The sequence below is a fragment of the Psammomys obesus genome, unplaced genomic scaffold (genome assembly GCF_907164565.1).
Source record: "Psammomys obesus unplaced genomic scaffold, mPsaObe1.curated_primary_1811, whole genome shotgun sequence".
Lineage (NCBI taxonomy): Eukaryota > Metazoa > Chordata > Mammalia > Rodentia > Muridae > Psammomys > Psammomys obesus.
The window spans coordinates 2768017-2790642 of NW_026596463.1; the positions used below are offsets into that span (position 1 = coordinate 2768017).

The window sequence follows — 22626 nt, forward strand, 5'->3', positions numbered from 1 at the left end:
ATGCTAGGCTACCCTAAGAAAGCACTCATGTGACCCAGAATGAAAGCCCCACTGTATGGAACTCAAGAGATGACTCTGAACCACTGAGCACTTGCTGCTCCTGCAGATAATGCTAGTTCTTTTCGCAGCACCCGCTTGGCAGCTTAAAACCATCTGTAACTCCATTCAGAAAACTCAACACTCCCTACTGGCCTTGGCAGGCACCAGGCATGCATGTGTATGTGCATAACAGCCAAACACATACATTTAAATCTTTAGAGCACATGGTGACAATGGATCAATTCTTCCTCCATCCTCCCCTGTTTGAACCACCCTGTGATGCGTTAATCCATCCCATCTTGGAACACAATGTCCTTAGGACCAGGTAGCCAAACTTGACACCAACTGGAGCTATTTGGTAGCATCCTCGCCTTGCTTCTCCTGGTCATCATGGCCATTTTCTACAGAAATCTTAGGCTCAACCTTTGAGGAGCCCATACTGAAGCTAGGTTTTCAGTATCCAAGCCAAGTCATGTGGCTAGGACGGTTACAGGCATCGCCTAACTCTAAAAGTGCTGCATGCTGTTCAACAGATAATTCATATTGGCCTGAGCAACATAACAAGCTTGATGGTGAAACATTCTCTATGCTAAGTATGTATTTGTGTTTCTTTCATATACAGAGGTTAAGTTGGGGGAGACATGCTAGCAAAGTCAGTAGAAACTGGCCAAACTGAAGAACAGACTGAGAAGGGAGTTTTTATTTAATACTATTTTAAATTCTGTAATCTTGTGAATATATTGCCTGTTTTAAGCATTCCTAGCATTAAGTGGGCCATTTACAATCAATATAGGAAAAACTTGAAACTGCAAATTCATGACAGAATAACTAAATTGCCCATGATTTTCTTACCAGCTTTGACTGAGAATCAGAATTGGACTCTAGGAAGGCATACATCCATGAAAACTGATACCTTTCATAACTTTCTCAGATTAAAAAAAGTAATGCTTATTTGTTGTGAACAAAAATAGAATGTACTGGAAAGTACGAAGAATTAAAATTACCCAATTTTAGAATACAAATGGTTTAAAAATTACTGGTATGTGTCTGGTTTTTTCCTGAAAAAATGGATTACGCTTGTATGGTATAAAGCCAGCAGTGACTGAATTTCCAAACGCAGTTCCTTTACAATAAGAGTTTATGACTTGCATACCATGGCTTGAGGTCAGACATTCACAGATGTTTTCCCTTCATCTTCACCCCAGTCTCTGGAGGAAACATTTTGTCTATCAGAAAAGGAAGCTAAAGATGAGGACATCAGTAATATTACATGCCTGCTTCTCACAGCGAGAAGTCCAGAGTTTAAAGTTAGAATCTTAGGGCAGCATGACTGAAGTCCTGTGTAAAAGTTTAGACAAAGGACCGGGTTAATTAAGACATGTCTGGCCAGCTGCAGGGAATAATCAGGCTTGACCATATTCCTCGTTACACTTAAGAGATAATCATTTCCTGGCAACCCACCCAGATGGCCTCTAGCTTGTGACCACAGAGAATGCTAATTGATCTTCCCTAGCAACAGCTAATCAGCACATTTCAGGCATTACTCATGATCAAATACTCTCCAAACAGCTGGGCTAGAACCAATTTATGGTCTTGACGCCTAAAGTAAACCCCTACCCAACACTTGTAGCCCCCGCTTGTGGTTTTGCCCTTTAAAAACCTTGTTCCCCTAGAGCTCTGGGTCATACCCCTCCTGCTTTAACAGAGAAGTTGCTGTGATCCAAGCTTGAGCTTGTAGCCAATAAATTCTCATGTGTTTTGCATCAGATTCAACTCCTGGTGGTCTTTTGGGGTCTCACTATCCGGGTACAACAAACAGCCAAGCATCCAATGTCAGAGCTGCCTCTCCTAGCCCTTGTTTTCCCATGTGCCACCATGCTGCTCCTACAATAAGTTTGTCTTTAAGCATGAATAGAACCCTTCCAGCTATGCTGTTCCATGTGTGCGTCAAATGACAGAAATGGAAAAGTCACACACCATTTGCCTCAAGAAAACAGCAAAGCCAATGTGTGGCCTGGAGCAGTGGGAAGGTGGTGCGTTCCCATCCATTCTTGGAGGGGCATTGTCTTTGTACTGGAAAATCAGTCTACTGCAGGGTGGCTGTGGCAATCAGGGACTGAAGTGAACAAACAGAATGAGGAGAGGGAAGCTATTTGAACTGTTTCTCCAGCTTAAGAGACTGCACATTTCTTGGAGCTTGAGTCAGTTTTACTTTTGACCTGACGAATCTTTTCTGGAAAAAAGCAGATAACATCTTAGGGTTACTACTGCAGTGATGAAACACCATAACTAAAAGCAACTTGTAAAGGAAAAGCTTTGTTTTACATATTCTGAATCACAATCCCTTGAGGAAAACTAAAGCAGGAACTCAAACAAGGCAGGGTCCTGGAGGCAGGAGCTGATGCAGAGGCCATGGAGGAGTGTTGCTAACTGGCTTGGCTATCCATGGCTTGCTCAGTCTGCTTTCTTATAGAACCCAGGACCACCAGCCTTGGGGCAGCACCACCCACAATGGGCTGGGTCCTCCTGTGTCACTAATTAAGGAGATGCCCTACAGGCTTGCCTACAGTCAGACCTTACGGAAGCATTTTCTTAGTTGAGGTTCCCTCTCCTGAGGTGACTCCAGCTTGCGTCAAATTGGCATAAAAACTAGCCAGCACACACATTCAAGAAGAACAGCTACTGTTCTTAAATGTGGTCTGCTATGTCCCAGGCACCGTTCATCTGTTCCACAGCAGCCTTTAGGCCTGGATGCTGTTTGCTTCCCTCGTTTAGAAAGGGAACACTGGTGCAAAGAGGCTGGAGAACCTGCTGAAGATCACAGGGCCAAGGCAAACCCTCACAACACAGCCCAGCCACCTCCTCAAACTGTTTTCATCTTCCCTGAGTTTGCATCAACACTTTCATTGGAAAGAACATGTTTAAAGTTGCTGGGCCTCCTGCCATGGTGCTCCTGTCCTGCAATGCAGGTATCTGCAGTGCCTAAAACAATGCTGGTTTGGCTGCCAGAATGACACAGGGATGTGCTCAGCTCTCAGTGGAACTGCCTCTGTGAAAACAACAGCAGACACCTCTCCACTCTTTTCTTCAGTGGCTGTCATTACAGGAGAGTTTCAAAGCCACTCAGCATTGTTTTCAAAGAATGCTCCCTGACAACATGTTGGTCAATAACCTGGGATGTGCTTTTCTGTAACAGCGTCAGCTGGCAAAGCAACAGCCTGTGTGTGCTTCTTTCTACCTAGAGAGAACATCTTCACAGGCACTAAGGTGATGGAGTTCGCCAATAGAAACAAGTAGCTTTTGGAGGAAGATAATTTCTTGCTCAGGTGTGAAGAGGAGTCCTTATTATAGAAGGTGGCCGAGCATTTGCATCCCACCCTACACAGAAATACCCTCCCACCTCGTTCAAATGCTGAAACTGGTGAGCGCTGACCAGTTGACTTACCCAAGGCGGAAGCTGCTGGGTGCACAGGAGCACCTTCCACATATCATGTTCTCTTTTGGCCAGCCAACCTCCATTCAGACTGCGGCTACTCAGGGAGGAACCCCCGACCCACCACTAAAGGGAGAAGGGATTTCTGTAGTTTGTAGCAAACTCACCAGCTACTCCTGGGAATCCTGCTCGAACCAGCTCCTCATACAGCTGCTTGGCAGGGTCAGGCTGTGTCATCAGAGCCCCGTGCAGCCAGATGAGCAGAGCCCTGTAACCATGCTCACGGAAGCTGTCACTCCCTGTGTCAGGGAGAAGGCCCAGAGTGAAGCATCATGCACTGATGTGTCTTTGTGACATGTCTCAATTCTAATCAGGTTTTAAAGTGACTACTATTGTCCATCCATTCCTTCTCCCTGATCTGTGAGGTCAAAAGCCCAGTGACGAGAGGAAGCCCTGTGATTCCTCACTGGTGGTGTGCACTGATGAGCAGTTTGGACACCAGGCAGGCTGGCCGGCTCCTTCTGATAGGGGCACCCTGAGAGCAGGTGAGGTGGGGTGGAGGGCTGTAAAGGACCTTGATGCCTGCTTGGTGGTGACAGACAATCCCCATGAGATACGGGGTCTTCTAGAAGGTCCAGCTCAGAGTACATGTTTTCCCTGGGCAGCTTGTGAAAATGTAGATTTTGAATCAATTGAATGACAGTCCACAGTGTGAGAAATTCCCGCTGCTCTGTAAATCACCGAGCATCAAGCATGTGCCAAATAGCACTCCAGTTCAGCAGGTCGATAGCGAAGGTCAGGATTATGCATTCTGAAAGTTCCTTAGCCCTCACCCCTGAGAGGTTAGGAGAGGTATCTGAAGAGAAGGACAATCTGTTGCTACCTCGGACAGTTCACAGCCGCAAACACATAGTAGGCTCCGTGGGACAGATGCTACAAAAGGAGCCTGGAATCTTGGCAAGAGCCATGTGCTCCTCAACAAATTAATTTTTCTTCAGTACCAACATGTCATTCTTTGCTCAAAACCCTACAAACTTCCCAGTGCCAGTTGCCTTGAGAACTAAAATCTGATCGGATTATGAATGTCAAAACTATGCTAGTGAGATTGTGCATGTGTGAGACTTACAGATGATGTAAGAACCCTTTCCCAGAAGGAGAGGAGGACCTCCCCTATCAGTGGACTTGGGGAGGGGCATGCATGCAGAAAGGGGAGGGATCGGGAGGGGAGGAGGGAGAGGCTTATGGGGGGATACAAAATGAATAAAGTATAATTAATAAAAGTTAAATAAAAAATTTAAAAAAAAGAACCCTTTCCCCCAGCCTGGTAAGGGGATTCTTTCTGGGCAGAAACCTTCAACAGTGAGCTCTTCTGTGGCAGAGTAAGACCTTTCATCCGGAACTGCAGGGAGCCAAAGCTATCTACTGAAGCCAAAGTCAAACAGTGAGCCTAAGCTATCTAGTGGAGACAAAGCTATTTACTGAAGCCAAAGCCAAGTAGTGAGCAAAGGTCATTTAGTGGAGACCTAAAGCTATTTAGTTGAAGAGTTACCTAGGACCCTAAATCATGGGTGATAGATTTGTGGGGACATCCATCTGTTAGTTTTAGAGCATCTGTGAGATACCTTAAGAAAACATCCTTGCGGTATCTTGCAGGTGCAATATTTAACCCATGAAAGCACTCTTCCTATCTTCTGCGGCAGTAAATTAACTTTCCCCCCTTTCCTGCCTTCTCCCTATATAAGTTGGGTAAAAATTTTTAATAAACGAGGCTTTGATCAGACGAACAGACTTGGCCTTCATTTCTTGCGCTTCTCGTCCCTTCCCCCCCATTCCTTCCAATCTCCCCCTTACATTAGGAACCCCATTGAAGCCCCGAGGGTCGGGGAATGGAATGGTCTGAAGTTTTGGTGAAAAGCCATACTGGCATTCCCGAGGCATGCCAGGGGTTGAATCCTCCCTTCTTTAGTTCCTACTCAATTGTGAAGCCTTAATTTTTTTTAGGCCAAAATAGTCAGCCTTTGCAAGGGCAGCAGGCTGAAGATTTTCAGGAATGTGGCCTTCTGCTAAATTCCCAAACACCCTTGCAAACTGAGACACACTAACTGCCCTTATTGCAGTGACCCCTGGACTCTGCGTAGACTGGAAACTTATGGAAGGAAGGGACACTGCTGCTCCTAACTGAAGGTCTTCCTGTCCTGTCCGTGTCTTCTGACCACTTACCTGACCACTGTTCCTCGATGGCTCTGATCTGGTCCTCCGTAAAGCTCCATAAGCGGGCCAGCCTCTGCCAGTCATTATCCTTCAGCTGCCGGTAGGCCAGGTCCCAAAGGCACATTCGGATATGCCTGGTCTCCAGACTGTGGTCCTGCTTGAATGTCAGTGTAGCACTTCCTGCTGAGTCCTGGAGGCTCTCATAGTTCTCCTACATTTAAAAATAGCTGTACCAGGTTATTGACAACATGCTTGCTCGTTACCTTATGTCATAAAAAATTGATAAAGCAGCAGCTGGCACTTTTCAATCTGTCCTAGATCATCTTTTGTCATCCAGGTTGGACAGAAATGTCTGGAACAAAAGCATGGGTGCTGTGTCTGAAAGAGCAAGTGGGAGCGATTCTGCGGTGCTGTGTCTGTGTGACTGCCTGATATCTGCCCATTTCCAAGGAGAACAGAGGGGATGTGTTAGCATGTGAAACATCACAACAGCCTTAATGGCCTTATTCTCAATACTTAGCCCTCTTTCTTCCTTGGTGTATTTGATTTTCTTTTGACACCTTAGTTGCATTCAGATTGGATACATTCTTAATAAAACCTCATAGCTCTTCTTTCTGATCTTTTCTGAGTAGACTAGAAGCCTAACTCAGGGTAGAGTGGGGTGGGATGGGGTGTGTTAGGGCAGGGTAGGGTGGGATGTGTTGGGGTAGGGTGGGGTGGGACAGTAGGGTAGGGTAGGTAGGGTGGGGTAGGGTAGGGTTGGGAAAAGGGAGACACAGTGAACGAAACCAAGCGGCCGTCATTTCATTTTAGCCAGTGCAACCATGCTAAGCCCGACAGCCCTGTACCTAGACTGGTCTCTTGTGTACCGGCCTTCCTAAGCTGCTTTCCTTCTTCTCGGTGGGATCTACCACTGACTTGCGTAATCAGCGTCTCAAAAGCACTAGAGAAAGAGGCTCAGAGGAGAAGCAAGTGCCGTGGCTTCCTAGAACTGCATTCACACATATGCCATTCGGGCTAGGTAATCCCCCTGTTTTCATGTATAATGACTTCTATTTTAGTCTTTCATTTAAATAAACATGAATCTTAATGAAAGATACTCTAAAACCAAGATGAGAGTTAATACCAGGGAGGAAATGGGCAAAGGGGTACGGGACCCTGCCTTTCAAAACTTTTAAGAGCTTAGGAGGCCTGCACTCAGCCCTCACCATGCATTGGCCTGCACCCATCATGAGTCAGCAGCCTCCTCCAAAAAGCTCTGCACACACCTGGGGATCTCAGCCAAGGAGAAGGGCAAGGCTTTCTTCTGGTATTAGGCCTTATGTGCAAAAACAGGGGTAGGAATGGGAGGTGTGAGTTATCCACAGCCATTCAAAAAATGAAGTCTCCGGGCTTTCCTGCCATGATGCCTTGTTTCCAGGAGTCTGAAGAGTTACGATGGGAAAACCAAAAAAAAAAAAAAAAAAACTGCCTTTTTTCCTCATCCCTTTTCATAAAGCCACACAACCAATAAGATCAAAACATCAAACAGCATGAGTAGAGAAGAGAGCAGGCTGATTCTGCGTTCATATTTGCTCTATGCACTTTTATTTCTCAAACACTCATGCATTCTTTGCATTCTAGGACTCGGGAGAGGGTGGGCATACAGGCTTCTGTAGACGAGACCAGGGGCTTGGAAAGCCAGGATCTTTTCTAACAGTGACAGAGTTGCTAGAATGTCAGAAGTGGTGGCACGAAAGCAGCACAAACCAGGGCTGGCAACAGTCACTGAAAGTGATTCCTGCACAGCCTGACAGCTTCATCCTTGGAACCCGGTTTAAAAAGCTGAGTGCGCTGGGACTCATCTGTAAGCCCAGGAAGGTGAGAGAAAGAAAAGAATCACTCAGAAGCTGTAAGGTCAAGTACTCAAGCACTGTAGGACACAAGATCAACAGGAACAACAGGAGAGACCATGCCTCAAAGTAAGCAGCGGGCACTGCCTCTCAAAGTCATGCTCTCATGCTCTCTCTCTCTCATCTATGTGTGTGTGTGTATCTGTCTTTCTCTCTATGCACACACACACCACAGTAATAACAAATATATAAAACAAACTTTTAAATAGCTTAAGGAAGGTTTAAGAAGAATCCTTTGCCTCTGAACCACTGAATTTAACGATGGATAGTGTTAACTATGTACGTGTATATACAGAGACAATATACAGGTAATTTAAATCAGATGTACATATAGATATAACATATGCAAGGAGATATAAAAATAAAGTTCTAATTATCTCTTTAAACTTTGTATTAGTAATTATTTTATACCAAATCAATATATAAACTTGTCTGATTAACAAAAAAATATTTAAAATAATAAGTGCACTTGGTAAACTTAAAAATAAATTAATGCTATGTATTTAAAAGCAAGTTTCCCCAGGATCCCAGCTGTTACCAGAGTTCTCACCATACCATTTCTCAAGTCTTCCTTCAGCTATATTTGTTCATTATACAAGGTTCTCAAAGTTTATCATCCACTTACCTCTCAAGGACTTGCTAGAAAAGGCCTGTTTTGTGCAAAAGTCATTTATTCTCATCTAGCCAAAAGAATATGAACCTTCTACCAGGCATTAAAAATAGGAGGAACAGCTTAATTTTTCAATGCAAATGTAGAAAACCATTTAAAGAACAAGAGAAAAGGAACCTGAGTCTTTAGTAACATAAAGATCATTTAAGAAAATGAACAGAAGGATAAGGAAGTAAGAAGACAAGAAAGGAACAATAAAAATAAGTCAGAGAAGATTAAACAGAAATTCCACTTGTGTATAAGAAATTGTTGTTTTACAGGCAAAACAGACTTTATTGTCCTGCATGCAGTAAGAGCTATAACGAGGATATCTCGCCATTGAAAGAGTCCATACAAGGTCATGAGCTGCACAGTAATGTGGACCATCATGGACCACATGACAGAGGCTAGACTAGCCTAAGAGTGCCCAATGGTATTGACACATGATCATATTGCCCAATGACATCTCTCTAGTTTCCTTGTCACCAACTGACACACTGAGACAGACTCTCAGGGGGCAGTAGACAGTAAACATTCCTGCTTTAAAGATTTAAAAAGGATTTCCCAGGATTGGCCAATGGCAGCAATCCAGGTTCATAGCCCCTCCAAAACAGACACCTGAGCCATGATGACATGTATTCTGGCATGACACAGTGGCCCAGAAGAAACCATGCTCCCAGGAAGGAAACTGAGAAACAGTATAGGTCTAGATGTTGGTGTCCCATGTCCAAGCATCTTGCCTGAGAGCACGGATGTGAATCTTGGAGGAAGAAAACACTACTGAGAAGCTGTGTGACTTGCAGACAATCTAAGGAAAGAAAGATAAAGAAAAAACTGGCTTAGAGATAAGAGTTGTACATTCAATGATCATGATTGTCCCAGAATACTTGGGTGCCAGAAAGCCAGCATAGGGCTACAGCAAAAAACAGCAGAGCCAGGAGAAGTTCAAAGTGTTTTCCATATGTGCTGCTCATTGAGTTTCTGTGACAGACCAGAGGGCATGAGAAAGACTCATCTGTCAGAGGCTGGCATGCCAGGCCAGCAAAGCTGCCATGGACGAGGCTGCCTGGCCCACATTCTCAGATCTGACTGCCGATGCCCACCAAGGAAGAAGGGAAGAAGAAGCACTGTCCTACCCCATGAGCAGGGATGACGAGAGGCACTGGTCCCCAGTGTACTGAGCAAAGTTCGCTACAACAGGGGGAAAAGGAAGTATACAGACCATACCTCCCCCATTCCCAAATGGGTATGTGTTCGGGGGTGCCAAAAGAGCCCTTGAATTGGCTGGAACTGGCCTTTCTTGAGAAACCAAAGAATTAAAAATTAGTTTTCTTGGATGTTGGTTCAAAGTTTAAAGCACAAGCCTGAACAAAGGCCAGACAGGTGGAGACATGTCCAGCCACCTGAGGAGAACAAGCCTTACTGCATTCTTCTCCTTCCCACTAGAAATACAGTTGCTAGGAAACCACCCCTCTCCCCTAGGACAGCCAAACAAGGTAAGCCAGACCATTAATGGTTTGGGGGCCTTCCTATAGCCAATCAATTCAAAATGAAACATCCCCTTTTGTGTTTCAACCAATAGATGCTTGCCAGGCAGGAATTCCCCTGCCTTGGGTGCTCTAGGAGGAACCGGAATCTTTAAATCAACCACCTAACCTGAGCATAAGGCTCTTTGCTCTCAACTGCTCTGGCAATGAGGGTGTATGAGCGGAGCTATAGTTTCTAGTAAAAAGATCCTCATGTGTTTTGCAACCGACTCAACTCCTGGTGGTCTTTTGGGGGTCTCACAAATCTGGCATGACATTCTTACCTTTCTCCATGCATAGTACCTCTCAGCTTTGATGAGCATGTCCACGATGAGGCTGTGGTGGCTCCTGGCAGCCAGTGCCAGGGCAGTCTTTCCTTGCTAAATTAAAAAGAGGGATTAAAAAGGAAAAGCGATATTGCCTGGTAGACGAGAACTTCGGCTTTGCAAAGTAGCTGAACTCAGGTTCTGATTCTGCCACCTGTGAATGACGTAGGTACAAGCCCTTAGTCACTGCGGGTTTCTGCAATGACACTCAGGGGTCAAGGTGAGCAGTAGATGTGATGAAAATGCCCTTAGGATGTGTGCCACCTCTAACATTTCCCAGATTCCTTGTGGTCAGGGATGTGATCTGCATTTTGGCCAATGGTATAAATGCAGAGGCACATTCCTTGCCCAGGAAAGATCTTCAAAGAGAGAAAAGGTGACATTCTCCTTTCAGTCCTCCACTTCCCAAAGGAAATGCTGACAAACAGCAGGAATCTGAGCAGCCATTTTAGATCAGGAAATGTCAGCCTTGTTTTGAGGAGGACGAAATAATGGGCTGGATCCAAGAACAATTCATAGTGTAGGATCCAGCTCATGGGCTCCCAGCTAGAGGTTTTGTCTTTTATAAGACACTGCCTCTAACCAAGGTTAAAGTGTTCCAATTTTAACCAAATTGGATGAGTAAGAAAGGACTGATCTGGACATTACTTGGGACATATGCTGCCTGAATGTTGCATCTTACACAAATTATAATAAATGAACCCTGCCCATGATGGCTGTCTTACACAGCCAGAAGCACAGCTTTGCAAGCTGTGGCCCCTCAATTTTATGCTGGACACAATTTCTGTTTCTGCATCTGCACATGTTTTCCTGACAAAGGAGAATAGTTTGTATTCGGTTTCTTTTATTAAAGTATATATACATGTGTGTACCCATGTACATGTGTGTGCCGATGTACATATGTATGTCATAGATGTGTATTCATAGATGTGTATGTGGATGTGTAGTCATTCAGGAGCCAGAGGAAAACCTTGGTTAGGAACATACATTAGACTAGACCAGCTGGCCAGCAAGCCCCAGGGATGCTCCTGTTTCTACCTGGCCACATTGGGTTTTTAAGTACATGCTTTTTGTTTTTGTTTTTGTTTTTGTTTTTGAGACAGGGTTCCTCTGTGTGTAGCCCTAGCTGTCCCGGAATTTTATCTGTAGACCAGGCTAGCCTCAAACTCACAGATCTGCCCGACTCTGCCTACCATGTGCTGGGATTAAAGGTGTAGGCCACCACACCAGGCTTTTCTTTTCTTTTCTTTTCTCCCCCTCCCTCTCTTTTTCAGCACTGACATTTTTATATAGGTGCTAGGGATGAGACTCAGATCCTCATGCTTTCAAGATAGTCACTCTACCCATCAAGCTATCCCCCCATTGCATTTTAAATGATCCATGACAAATTCACTAGAGGATCCTAAAGATAATTAAAAGTAATGGTCAGAAATAACCCCACAAGACCTCTTGAAACTGAAAATCTTCGTAAGGCAAAGGACACTGTCAGTAGCACTAAAGGACAGTCTACCACTTGGGAAAACACCTTCAGTCCTACATCTGACAAAGGGCCATACCCGAAATATATAATGAACACAAGAAATCAAACACCAATAAACAAAATAACCCAATTAAAAAATGGGGCACAGAACTAAACAGAGAGTTCTCAACAGAGGAATCTTGAATAGCCAAGAAGCACTTAAAGAAATGCTCAGTGTCCTTAATCATCAGGGAAATGCAAATCAAAATGACTCTGAGATTGTATCTCACACAGGTCAAAATCTCAAGTGACAGCACATGCTGGCAAGGGTGTAGAGAAAGGGAAATACTCCTCCATTGCTGGTGGGAGTGTTAACGTGTACAACCACTTTGGAAATCAATCTGGTCCTTTTTCAGAAAATTGGGAATAGCGCTACCTCAACACCCAGCTATACCTCTTCTGGGAAATACCCAAAAGACACTTCACCACACAACAAGGACATTTGCTCAGCTTTTTTCATAACAGCTTTAGTCACAATAGCCAGAATCTGGAAACAACCTAGATGTCCCTCTACTGAAGAGGAGATTAAGAAACTGTGGTACATTTACACAGTGGAATACTACTCAGCTATTAAAAACAAGGTAATCATGAAATTTGCAGGCAAACAGGCAGACCTAGAAAAGCTCATCCTGAGTGAGATAACCCAGACTCAGAAAGACACACATGGTATGTACTCTCTTATAAGCATATTTTAGACATAGTACAAGATAAGCATATTACAATGCACAGACCCTAAGAAGATAGGTAGCAAAGAGGATCCAAAGGAGGATGCTTAAATCTCACTCAGAAGGGGAGATAGCAAAGTCAGAGGTAATGGCTGAAGAGAGGGAACAAGGTAAGAGATGGGGCACAGAGGATGAAGATCAGACCTGGGAGAGCAAGGGCGAGAGGACAGAGGCCTGTAGAGAAAATAGAGACTGAGGATGAGGTTATCTCTGTGACAAGCTGGAGACCTAAGTCAGGGAAGGCATCTGGGTGGCTATGTGGGGAACTCAAGCAAAAGCTCCTAGTAGCAGACTTCATAGAGACTGAAGAGGATACCATCAAACTAGACTAATATCCTAGTAGAGGGAGGGGAACATCAACCTACCCACAAAAACTTCAACCCCAAATTTACCCTGCTACAAGATGTGCAGGGATAAAGATAGAGCAGACAGAACAGAGACTGAGGGAATGCCCAACCAAAGACTCACCTTAATGGAGAGTGCCAACCCCTGACACTATGAAAGGTACTCTGTTAAGCTTGCAGACAGAAGCCTGACAGAGTTGTCCTCTGAGAGGCACTGCCCAGCAATGCCTCAAAGCAGATGCTGAGACTCAGCCAAACACTGGGCAAAGCATAGGGAATCTCGTGGAAAAGTAGGAGGAAAGAGAAAAGGACCTGGAGGTGACAGGAGAGACACAAGAAGACAAACAGAGCCAACTAACCAGGGCCCAGAGGGGCTTGCTGAGGCCGAAGCATCAATCAAGGACCATGCATGAACTGGATGGACCTAGGTCCCCTGCAAGGATGTAACAGATGGGCAGCTTAGGCCTCATGTGGGCCCTCTAGTGAGGGAAGTGGGGACTGCATTGGACAGGGACTCACTTGCCAGCTTTTTGATCACTTCCCCTGGCAGGACTGCCTTGCCAGGCCACAGGGGAAGAGGACATGCTTAGTCCTGATGCAACTTGATGAGCTGGGTTAGATGGGAAAGGGAGCTCCCTTTTTCTGAGGAGAAAGGTGGAGGGAAGGAGATGGGGGGGAGGGAGGGAGGGAGGAAGGGTGAGACTAGGAAGGGAGGAGGGCTGGGGCTACAACAAGGATGTAATGTAAATTTTAAAAAAATGCTGGAAACCTGCATCTCCAACCCCAAAGGTCGGGGGCTTCTCTCAGAACTCTTACATGTCTGGCTGGCAGCATCGAGTATAATTTACACCAACACCAGTGATAAGCTTTTCTAGTGCGGGCGGGCGCTAAGACCCAGGTGAGCTGGGAAACTAGGGCTGAAAGTAATCAGCCTGGAAGCAGGAGAGCTGGTAATGAAATTAGGAAGAATTGCATTTTGCAGGCATTTAGCAAGCCTCTAATTGCATACTGTCTGCATTCTGCCTTGTAAAGCCATTTGAATCACCATAATTAGCCTATTTTGGGAAGGCAGCATTCTAAAAGTCAGAGTTTTCAAGCTGGAGAAACTTCCCTTAAGGAACAACACACTGGAGTGGAGACACCATGTGCTCAACAGTGAGGCCAAAGGCCTCGGGACCCTCAAGGTAGACTTCATCAAGCCTCTGGCTCCTTCTTCAGTCTCAGTCTCTCTCCCCCTCTCCCTTTCTCTCTCTTTCCCTCCCTCCCTCCCCCTCTCAATCCTCTCTCTCTCTCTCTCTCTCTCTTTCTCTCTTTTCCCCCAGCATCACCATGCAAGCCTGGGTGACCTGAAACTCTGAAATTTGTTAGGTAGAGCAGGCTGGCTACAAACTCCTGGAGAGCCACCTGCCTTATTCCAGAGTGCTGAGATCAAAGGCGTGTGACATCATACCCAGCTACTAATCCAGACCTTAACAGGGTCTGAGAAACACTTACCTATGGGGTTTGGTTTGGTTTTGTTTGTTTGTTTGTTTTCTTTAAGAGCATGTGGGAGCAGGTAAAAAGAAAGGGTTTTGCATTAGTTATGTATGTTCTGGGTGCCAGCCATGGGCTAGACTCTCAGAATAAAGGATCAAGGGAGAAGGAAGAACAAGAATGGGGAGACTACATCCTGAGGATTTGGTTTAAAAAAAGCAAAGTAAGGTGGTAGTGTTGACCCTGACAACTGGAAAAGCCAGTCCAGTACCCCACAAGAATTCCTACAGAGTCGACCCACCAAACTGCCTTGGAGGAGTGAAGTATGAATGAAAACACAGAATAAGTTACTCTAAAAAGAATGCATGGGGAAAGACCCAGGCTGGATGTTAATGAACTCAGCCAGCCACATCTGGGGACAAAGTGGCATTCCACCCAAGTCTAAGCCCTAGGGTAGGTGGTCATGTTTTCCTACACATTTCTGGTTACCACATTGTCCAGAGCTTGTGTTACTTTTATGGTTAAAAGAAAAAAAAAAAGGACAGAGAAAAGTGAAACAACACCATGACCTCACACAAGTGGAACTCGCGATTCTGAACTAGAGAACACGGTGAACCGGGAAGGTAGAAACCAGAAAAGCAGCAGGTTTGAGGTTGGGGCCATACCTCAGAGGTGGATCAGCTGCCTAACAAGGGCAAGGCCCTGGAATCTGTGCCCAGAACTGAAACGGGCATATTGTGTTTTACAAATTCTCCCTGGTGCTCTGGGCTGTGAAAAGGAATTGGTGTGCAGGTGTTACTACTTTAGCAGCACTCTCTGTTGACAGTCTGTTTGTTCTGAACCAACTCTCACCCAGCCCAGACGCCCCTGGAGGAGGACCAGGAGAAACCAGCTTGATTCAGTGTTTTAAGAAGTGCCTGAGCTCACACATCCGTGGAGTGATGGAAGAGCACAGGCATTCAAGAAGCACAGACATCTCATGCTTGACACCATGGCTGACACCTGAGCAGAGTGTCAAGGCTGAACTACACACACACACATTCAAACACATGCGAACACATATCACACACACACACATTTAAGAGATAGGAAAAAGGAATAAAGATAAAATATGCTTTAAATATGCAAGCAACCAAGTTATTATATGCATACACATGGTATAATAGTATGAAAATCAAATAAGCCAGAGGCAAGTCTAGATGGGAAATTATTTTTATAAACCTTCACATATAAACATTATGCTTGACCATCTATACTTATAATCTCAAAAAAATCACTAAATTATTTACATTCTAAAGACCAATATTTAGGGCTGGAGAGGTGGCTCAGAGGTTAAGAGCACTGGCTGCTCTTCCAGAGGTCCTGAGTTCAATTCCCAGCAACCACATGGTGGCTCACAACCATCTGTAATGAGATCTGGTTCCTATTTCTGACGTGCAGGTGAACAAGCAGACAGAACATTGTGTACATAACAAATAAATAAATCTTAAAGAAAAAAGACCAATATTTAATAGCAACTCCTTTTTAACATTTCTGAGTGTTTTTCAGTTTTTCTTTTTTGAGTGATTTATTTAAATATATAGATATATAGAGAGAGGCATATATAGATAGATTTATATACAGATATATAGATACTATATATATGTATCTATATATATATATAATGTAGATAGATAGATAGATAGATAGATAGATAGATAGATAGATAGATACATACATACATACATACATACATACATACATACATACATACATGACCTGGGTGTTTTCCTGCTTATGAAGATGCTCAGCTCATGCTCAACAATCAGAAGAAATTCTGGCCTATTCACATGGCAGCCAATAGCGAGTCTCCACTGCTGTCTCAGAAAACCGTGAAGTCAGAGCACCTACCTTGTCAGTGATTTTGAGGTTGCAGCCAGCCTTCAGCAGTATCTCCACCAGCTCCACGTTTCCAAGATCAGCAGCTACATGCAGAGGGGTCTGCTGCCTCTGCCATGGAAGCACATGCGGGAGAGAGTGCCGTACGGGTTGGGGGATGGGGGCTAAAAACAAATGTCCTCATGTGGGCCAGGGGACAGTTGGTGCGGCAGCATTTAACATATGGAGAGATGAGAGGAAGCCACAGCAGTTAGGTCCAGACACCCAGGGGTGAGCTCAAGCTGGCTCTAGAAGAGTCGCTAGAGGCTAGATAAAATCCAGGCACCTGTGAGACAGCTTCCCACCTGCCAGAAGGGGTCACTCCTCTCATCTCTGGAGGAGTTGGTGCTGGCCTCCAGGCTCTCTCAGTGTGCAAGTGTCTGTTACACACCTCCTGGTCCTCCCACTCCACACCCCCTCTTCTTCCCCAGCTACTTGTCACCCTTATAGCCCACATGATTTGCACCCCCTCGCCCACACCCCCTACTATCCTCCCTGCTATCCTCCCTACCTCGCACTTTGTCCTCGCTGCCTCACTATGCTCTAGTCTTCATTTCTTGCTATTCTCCGCTCTCTGGCTACCCACTATTTCCCCTCACTATGCTTTTTCACACATAGCCCTGGCCATGTCCAGTCTGCTTTCTTTTCTCTCTGCTCTGGACTCTTCCATAAGCCTCGGGGTGTTCTCTCTCTCTCTCTTACTCACAATAGAAAACCTTCCCCCTGATAGTGGAGTGGTCACATCAGCAGTTTCTTTACTGCGCGCTCCTTATATAGTTAGTTACATATTTGGTAACGAGACATTATATAAACCATATGTAAATATACAGGAATACTTGGCTTCCATTAACCAACTTCAGAGCTAGGTGTGGTCATGGACCTGTAGTTCCAGCTGCTTGGGAAGCTCTTACAGGGGGACTTCTGGAGCCTAGGGATTTGAGGCCATCTGAGAAGTGTAATGAGATCTTGTCTCAAAATGTTTTCGGTGCAAGTTACCTTGAGTATTCAAATTTATAAAGACAGGAAGGATGGCAGTTCCCAGGGGCTGGGGAGTGGGGAATGGAAAGTCTGTGGCGTCACAGAGCTGTACACTTAAAAATAGCTTAAATGGTAAACAATGTTATTATTTACCATAATAAAATGGCTTTAAAGATTTCTATAAGGAGAAACTATAACATAATAGTAAAAGTTTTAGGAGGGGGCTGGAGAGATGGCTTGTGTTTAAGAGCACTAGCTAATCTTTCAAAGGATCCTGGTTCAATTCCCAACACCCACATGGCAGCTCACAACTGTAACTCCAGTTCTAGGAAATCCAACACCCTCACACAAACATACATGCTGGAAAAAAAAAAACAAACAAAACAAACAAAAACAAAAAAACAATGCACATAAAATAAAAATAAAAGCTTTAGGAGACAAAGGCTTTCTGTCTGGCTAAGCCTACTTTATAAATGTGCTGAGAAAAAGAAAGAAATACATTGACAATATTAGAAGTGGTAATATTAAAGATGGGGAGACTAAAGCTGATTTTATTGTCTTCTTGATGCTTCCCCCATTCTCTACATATTGTGTATTAAGAAATGAAAGACTTCAAATTCCTCAATAGACAGACAGGAGCCTTGGATAGGATCTAGACCAGGCAGAGAAAGCTACTTCCCTGGTCAAGTGCTGCGCAATAGCTTGAGACTCCAGGTCTCCTCCTACCAAAAAAGGCAAAGCCAAGTTGCTAGGTTGTTAACGAAAGCGTCTAGAAAAGGCCGCCAGCAGGTGGCAGTCTGCCTCTCTGGCAGCTCACTTCCAACAAACCGTCAAAGTGCTGGCTATACTACGCTAAGACCAGAACACAGGAAACACCACAACAAAAGCTACCTTTCTTCAGTGGAGCCGAAAGAACATTTGCTTCTTTGAGCCATATTTATATCTCCTGATTTTATATGCGAAAAGTTTAAAATCTGTTATTTTGTGCGTCTATTACTTAAGTAACAAAAGTTTGAACTGATACGGTCTGGTTGTGTAACTGATTGGCAGGCTTGACAAACACCCCTCCCCTAGAGTGGATCAAGCCGGTTCTAGAGAAGCCAAAGTGTGAACACAAGGCTTTTTCTCTGTAGAAAAGATTTGCAACATTAGCAAGTTTGAATATGCAAATACATTTAATAACCAAGGAGTTCTGCTCCCAAATTGTGGACTAATGCGACATAGAAGAGGGGGGCCTCCAGAGTGGGGAGGGGAATGGGACAGAGTGCAGGTACGGCTCCTTGCTCGGGTCAAAAATTAACCAGGAGGCCAGGGCAGAAGGAAGCCTGAAGGGATGTGTCAAGCTGACCAACAGGTGAGGAAATGGGCTTGGGAAGGTTGCTTCCTCCTAACCTAGAGGACCTGCGGGGGGAGGGGCGGGAGGTTGGCTGGGAAAGAGGCGGGGTGCGTGGCTTCCACCCCCACCACCTCCAGGCCTGCCACACCCCCACCACCTCCAGGCTTGCCACTGCGGGCGCCCTGGAAGGGCGGATGGCAGAGGCCGCGGCAGACACACCGGCCCACCGCTTGCTGCTCCATCCCCGTCCATCTCCAGCTGGTGACAGGTGGCGTTTATGGACTCTGATTCTGTTCGGGTTCACTGACTACCTGGTGATCTTTTCATTAGTTTGTTCTTAGTTCTAAGCAGTCTCGTTTGCCTTCTGGCATAGGAACATACCTAATGTGGAAACAAAGCTTCCTTCTTATGGGGACCAGCTTCAGACTAAGGACATTTCACAAAAGGCGAGGCTTTTGATTTAAAGAGCTCTTGGCAATTTGCTTTGGCATTGTTTATCAAAAGCCCTAACGGTGCCTGTTTAAAGTGAACAACTTGATTACATACTCACAGAATCCCAGTTTTGCCTCTGCGAAAGCAGAGGCGTGGGGACAGCTGAGAGGTTACGCACGAGGTTACGCACAGGTCCTCCTCCCTGCCCAGAATTTTTCTAGGCACCTGGAACCTAAGCAGAGCTCCCTCTGACACGCTGTGTTGAAACCTGGAAATTCCGTGTGGAAACAAACGAGGACAGAGTCCAGGCTTCAGCCTGCTTACCTGATCTAGGGCATCAACGTCATGCCGAGCACTCAGCAAGCTGGTCACGACTGGGGGGTGGTTGTTGGTGACCGCTAAGTGAAGCGCTGACTCAGCGGGCTGCAGGAGAGCGGAGTCACAAACTCAACAAGCATGGAGCTTCAGCACTCAAACCCCGAAACAGTTGGTTTCAGTCATGGTTTTCCGATGATCTCTGGGAATTAAGGTAGCCCACCCCAGTGTGGGGCCCACAGGAAGGCTTGTGCAATCACCACCACCTCCAGGCTGTGGTCATTCTGAGCACGTGTAACAGCACCTGCTATGGGCCCGTCTCTTCAGTTGCTAGAGATTTATCTTTTTAGTGAGGTCACACAGCTGTTTAATTTCAAAGCATAAGTGAGTTAGAGGAAACGTCAAATGTGCTGGGGTGGCATGTGAGTCAAGGGGGGGCTGGCCCTTCTGGAAGCTAGAAGATGCTTCCTTGAAGAAATGACAGCTGAGCTCAGACATGAATAAGGAAGTATTGAGAAGGCTCAACTGAGACTTCAGAAAGCCAGAGGACAAAGGGAGTGGCCTCAAAGGAGGAAGTGTACACACAGCATTTCCTGACCAGATGTGAGCTCTGCTCAGGCTCTTGCTCCCTGGTGGGCTGCTGTCCCTGGCTACTCAGGCCTCAGGGCTCCTCTGACAGTCCACCCAGTCTCAGCCGCCTGCCCTTTCATTCTCTCCTTTTACCAAACAACCCATTGTCTTCCCTCGCCCACCTGGCCCTCCTAAGCCCTCTCCCCCTCCCTCCCATTCCTCTCTTAGTCCACCACCATATACTGTCTCAAACGCGCCCTCCCAGGGGCGCGCAGACAGAGGTGGGAGCACTGGCCTGAGATGCGGTGCGGTGCTGCAGCTCAGCGGTGCTAGCGGAATTATGAGGAACAGGGTGGAGAAGCTAGACACAGAGGTTAGGATAGCCCGCCGCTTCACCCACGCGTAGAGACAGTGTCGGTACATCCTCACACCGCACTTACTCCATGCTCAATCCCCACATTGTTTATCCCGTTTCAAACACTAGGTTAAGTGCTGGGCTGTGGTGGCACAAACCTTTAATCCCAGCACTTCAAATCTCTGAGCTCCAGGCCAGCCAAGGCCACACAGAAAAACCTTATCTTGGAAAACCAAAACTAAACAAACACTCGGTTAAGCAGATGTGAAGCAGCACACCGGCCTACTCACAGACAGGGATGGGAATTTCGAGTGTCAGGCCAGTCTAGGCTCCATAGGAAGCTGCAGCCTCGCTGAAGCAACACAATGAGACCCTGGCTCAAAAACATGCAGGGAAACAACTCTAGGCCAAACAACTGCTCTTAAAAGCCGTGTCATCCACGATAAACCTAGGAGTTGGATCCTGTATTCCCTACTTTACACACAAACAGATCAGCAGCTCCACAATAACAAGGAAGAGGCAAAGACAGGACCTGAGCACAGACCTTCCCGAGTTCCCTGTCTACACACTGGACTACAGATGAGGAACGGTCATGCTGTATTGTGTGGCTGAGTGAGAGGCTGTCTGGGATGAGCCAGGGGGCAAAGCAGCACTGGAGCATCCATGAAGTAACCTGAGAGGTCTCCATGGAAGCACAAAGCAAGAACAAAGAGACAGCATCCGTTCTCTCAAAAAAGCAGTTGTTGTTGTGGTGGCCAGGGCCACCCTCCCTACTGCCCCGACCCCTCCCTGCTTCTCTGGAGAGGAAGCCTGACCTAGGTAAGCACAGAGCCAACCCCTCGAACTCCACACTCTAAAAACTTAAGTGGTTCAGTCACATCCCTCCTCTCAAGTCAGTACTGTAAATAGAAACAGCTTGCCACAGCCAGAGGAAATACTCACAGGAGAGAGGAAAATACAGTAGGAGACAGAGGATTCTTGTCAGATTCCAGCACAGAGGGCCTACCTCTGGGTGTTCTGCCAAAGCCAATCCAAACTTCAGAAAAACCTCCATCACTAATAGAGGATTGACTTTGGGAAAAAAAAACCCACAAGATCATTTGGAGGCGGGGGGACAATCCATATTCTTAACATCCTCAGCAGCCCCAGCAGTGGCTGCAGTGGCATTTCCCAGGCTGATGAGATCTGTACCGAACCAAGGCAACTCTAGACACCTGAGCCGTAGTCAATATGACTATTTTAAAACAAAGACTTTGTTTTGTGCAAGAACTTCAGTGACTTTCTAAAATGCATGCCTTGGATTTTATTTCTCATGATTAAGATTTAAAAAAAAAGAAGGAAAAAAAAAGCCAATGTTCCCACCAAAAGAATCCCTTCTCATCCCCAGTATGTATCTGCCCGGGGCATTTGCACAGCCAGCTTTGAGTCCCCACCACCCAAGCGCGTGTGACTGGACTCACTTCCTTCTCCTGCCGCAAACCAGCATTCTCAGAGAGAAGAAAGTTGACAAGGGATGTATGGCCATTCCGGGTTGCCATCTGCAAAGCGCTGACATTGAGCTGCAAGGAATGGATTGAGAGAGGATGGGGGAGTCCAATTACTTTCTGCATGTGGTCTGCAGCTGAGTATATGGTAATTAATGTATACAATGAAATAGTACAACTAAAGAAGGAAATCCTGTTAATGCTCTGGTTTCCAATATCCAGCTATGAGAAATAAATGCTTGCTGCTTGAGTCACCAGTTGTTTATTATTATTATTATTATTATTATTATTATTATTATTATTATTACAGCAGCCTGACCTAAGACACTGAGACACTCAGCACATGTGAGTGAAATCTCTGCTTCCAGAATCAAGCTAACCACTGTGGTACCCAGCAAAGCCTTTCCTTGGGTTAAAATAGGTGACTGTCATTGGCCCCAGAGAACAAGCTCCTTGCTTCCTGGCTCCCTGCCTTTGTTGCCAGCGCTGCTCTTCTTTGCCAGGAATGGCTTCAGAGCTTAGCAGGAGTTTCCACCTATGTGAAGTGTCGCTTTTCAGCCCCTTCACAGCTCTCACTGCCTCTTGCCGCACTCTCCAGTGCCTCAAGTATCTTCACTTAGCTCCCAAGCTAATTGCTACTCAGCTCAAAATTGTGACCTGCTCTCGGTTAACCTCCACTGAGCCTCCAAGCAGCCCAGAGTGAGAACTGACAGCAAGGTGAGCTGATGAATTAGTTATGGTTGATTATAAGACTGCCATAAAACAGATTCAGGTCCTCCATACAAGGACATTACAGAAAACTGCTTTCCCAAGGCGGCTGTGTTGGTATCCACTGACCTACTTGTCTCTTCTCTACCAACAGCTAGGATTTATTCCTTTACTCCCTTGAAGGTAGGTGGACCTGCAACTGCTTTGACCAGTGGATAAGGCAGAAGTGATAAGGAGTCAGTTCCAGGCAGGGCCCCTAACTAGCCCAGCCATTTCCACTCCCTTCCTTCTGTGCTGCTCATTCTTGCAGCACTTCCTCTTAGGGCCAGCTGCCAAGCTATCCAAGAGTGACCCTGCCACAGAAGCCAGTTGTTGGTGCTCTAGCTGACCTCCC

At 45.8% G+C, this 22626-nt stretch overlaps 1 protein-coding gene across 1 annotated transcript in view; it reads right to left on the minus strand.

Moving 5' to 3' along the window:
• Positions 1-721: 721 nt before the first annotated feature.
• Ankdd1b (ankyrin repeat and death domain containing 1B) overlaps positions 722-22626 on the minus strand; it is a 53819-nt gene continuing 31914 nt past the window's right edge. The window contains exons 8-14 of the mRNA XM_055598400.1: positions 21501-21599; positions 19125-19223; positions 16028-16126; positions 10035-10130; positions 5689-5894; positions 3640-3767; positions 722-2272 (exon numbers count right to left, since the gene is read on the minus strand). Of these exons, the coding sequence (XP_055454375.1) occupies positions 2211-2272; positions 3640-3767; positions 5689-5894; positions 10035-10130; positions 16028-16126; positions 19125-19223; positions 21501-21599 (789 nt within the window). The 3' untranslated portion in view covers positions 722-2210. The remainder of the gene's footprint in view (positions 2273-3639; positions 3768-5688; positions 5895-10034; positions 10131-16027; positions 16127-19124; positions 19224-21500; positions 21600-22626) is intronic.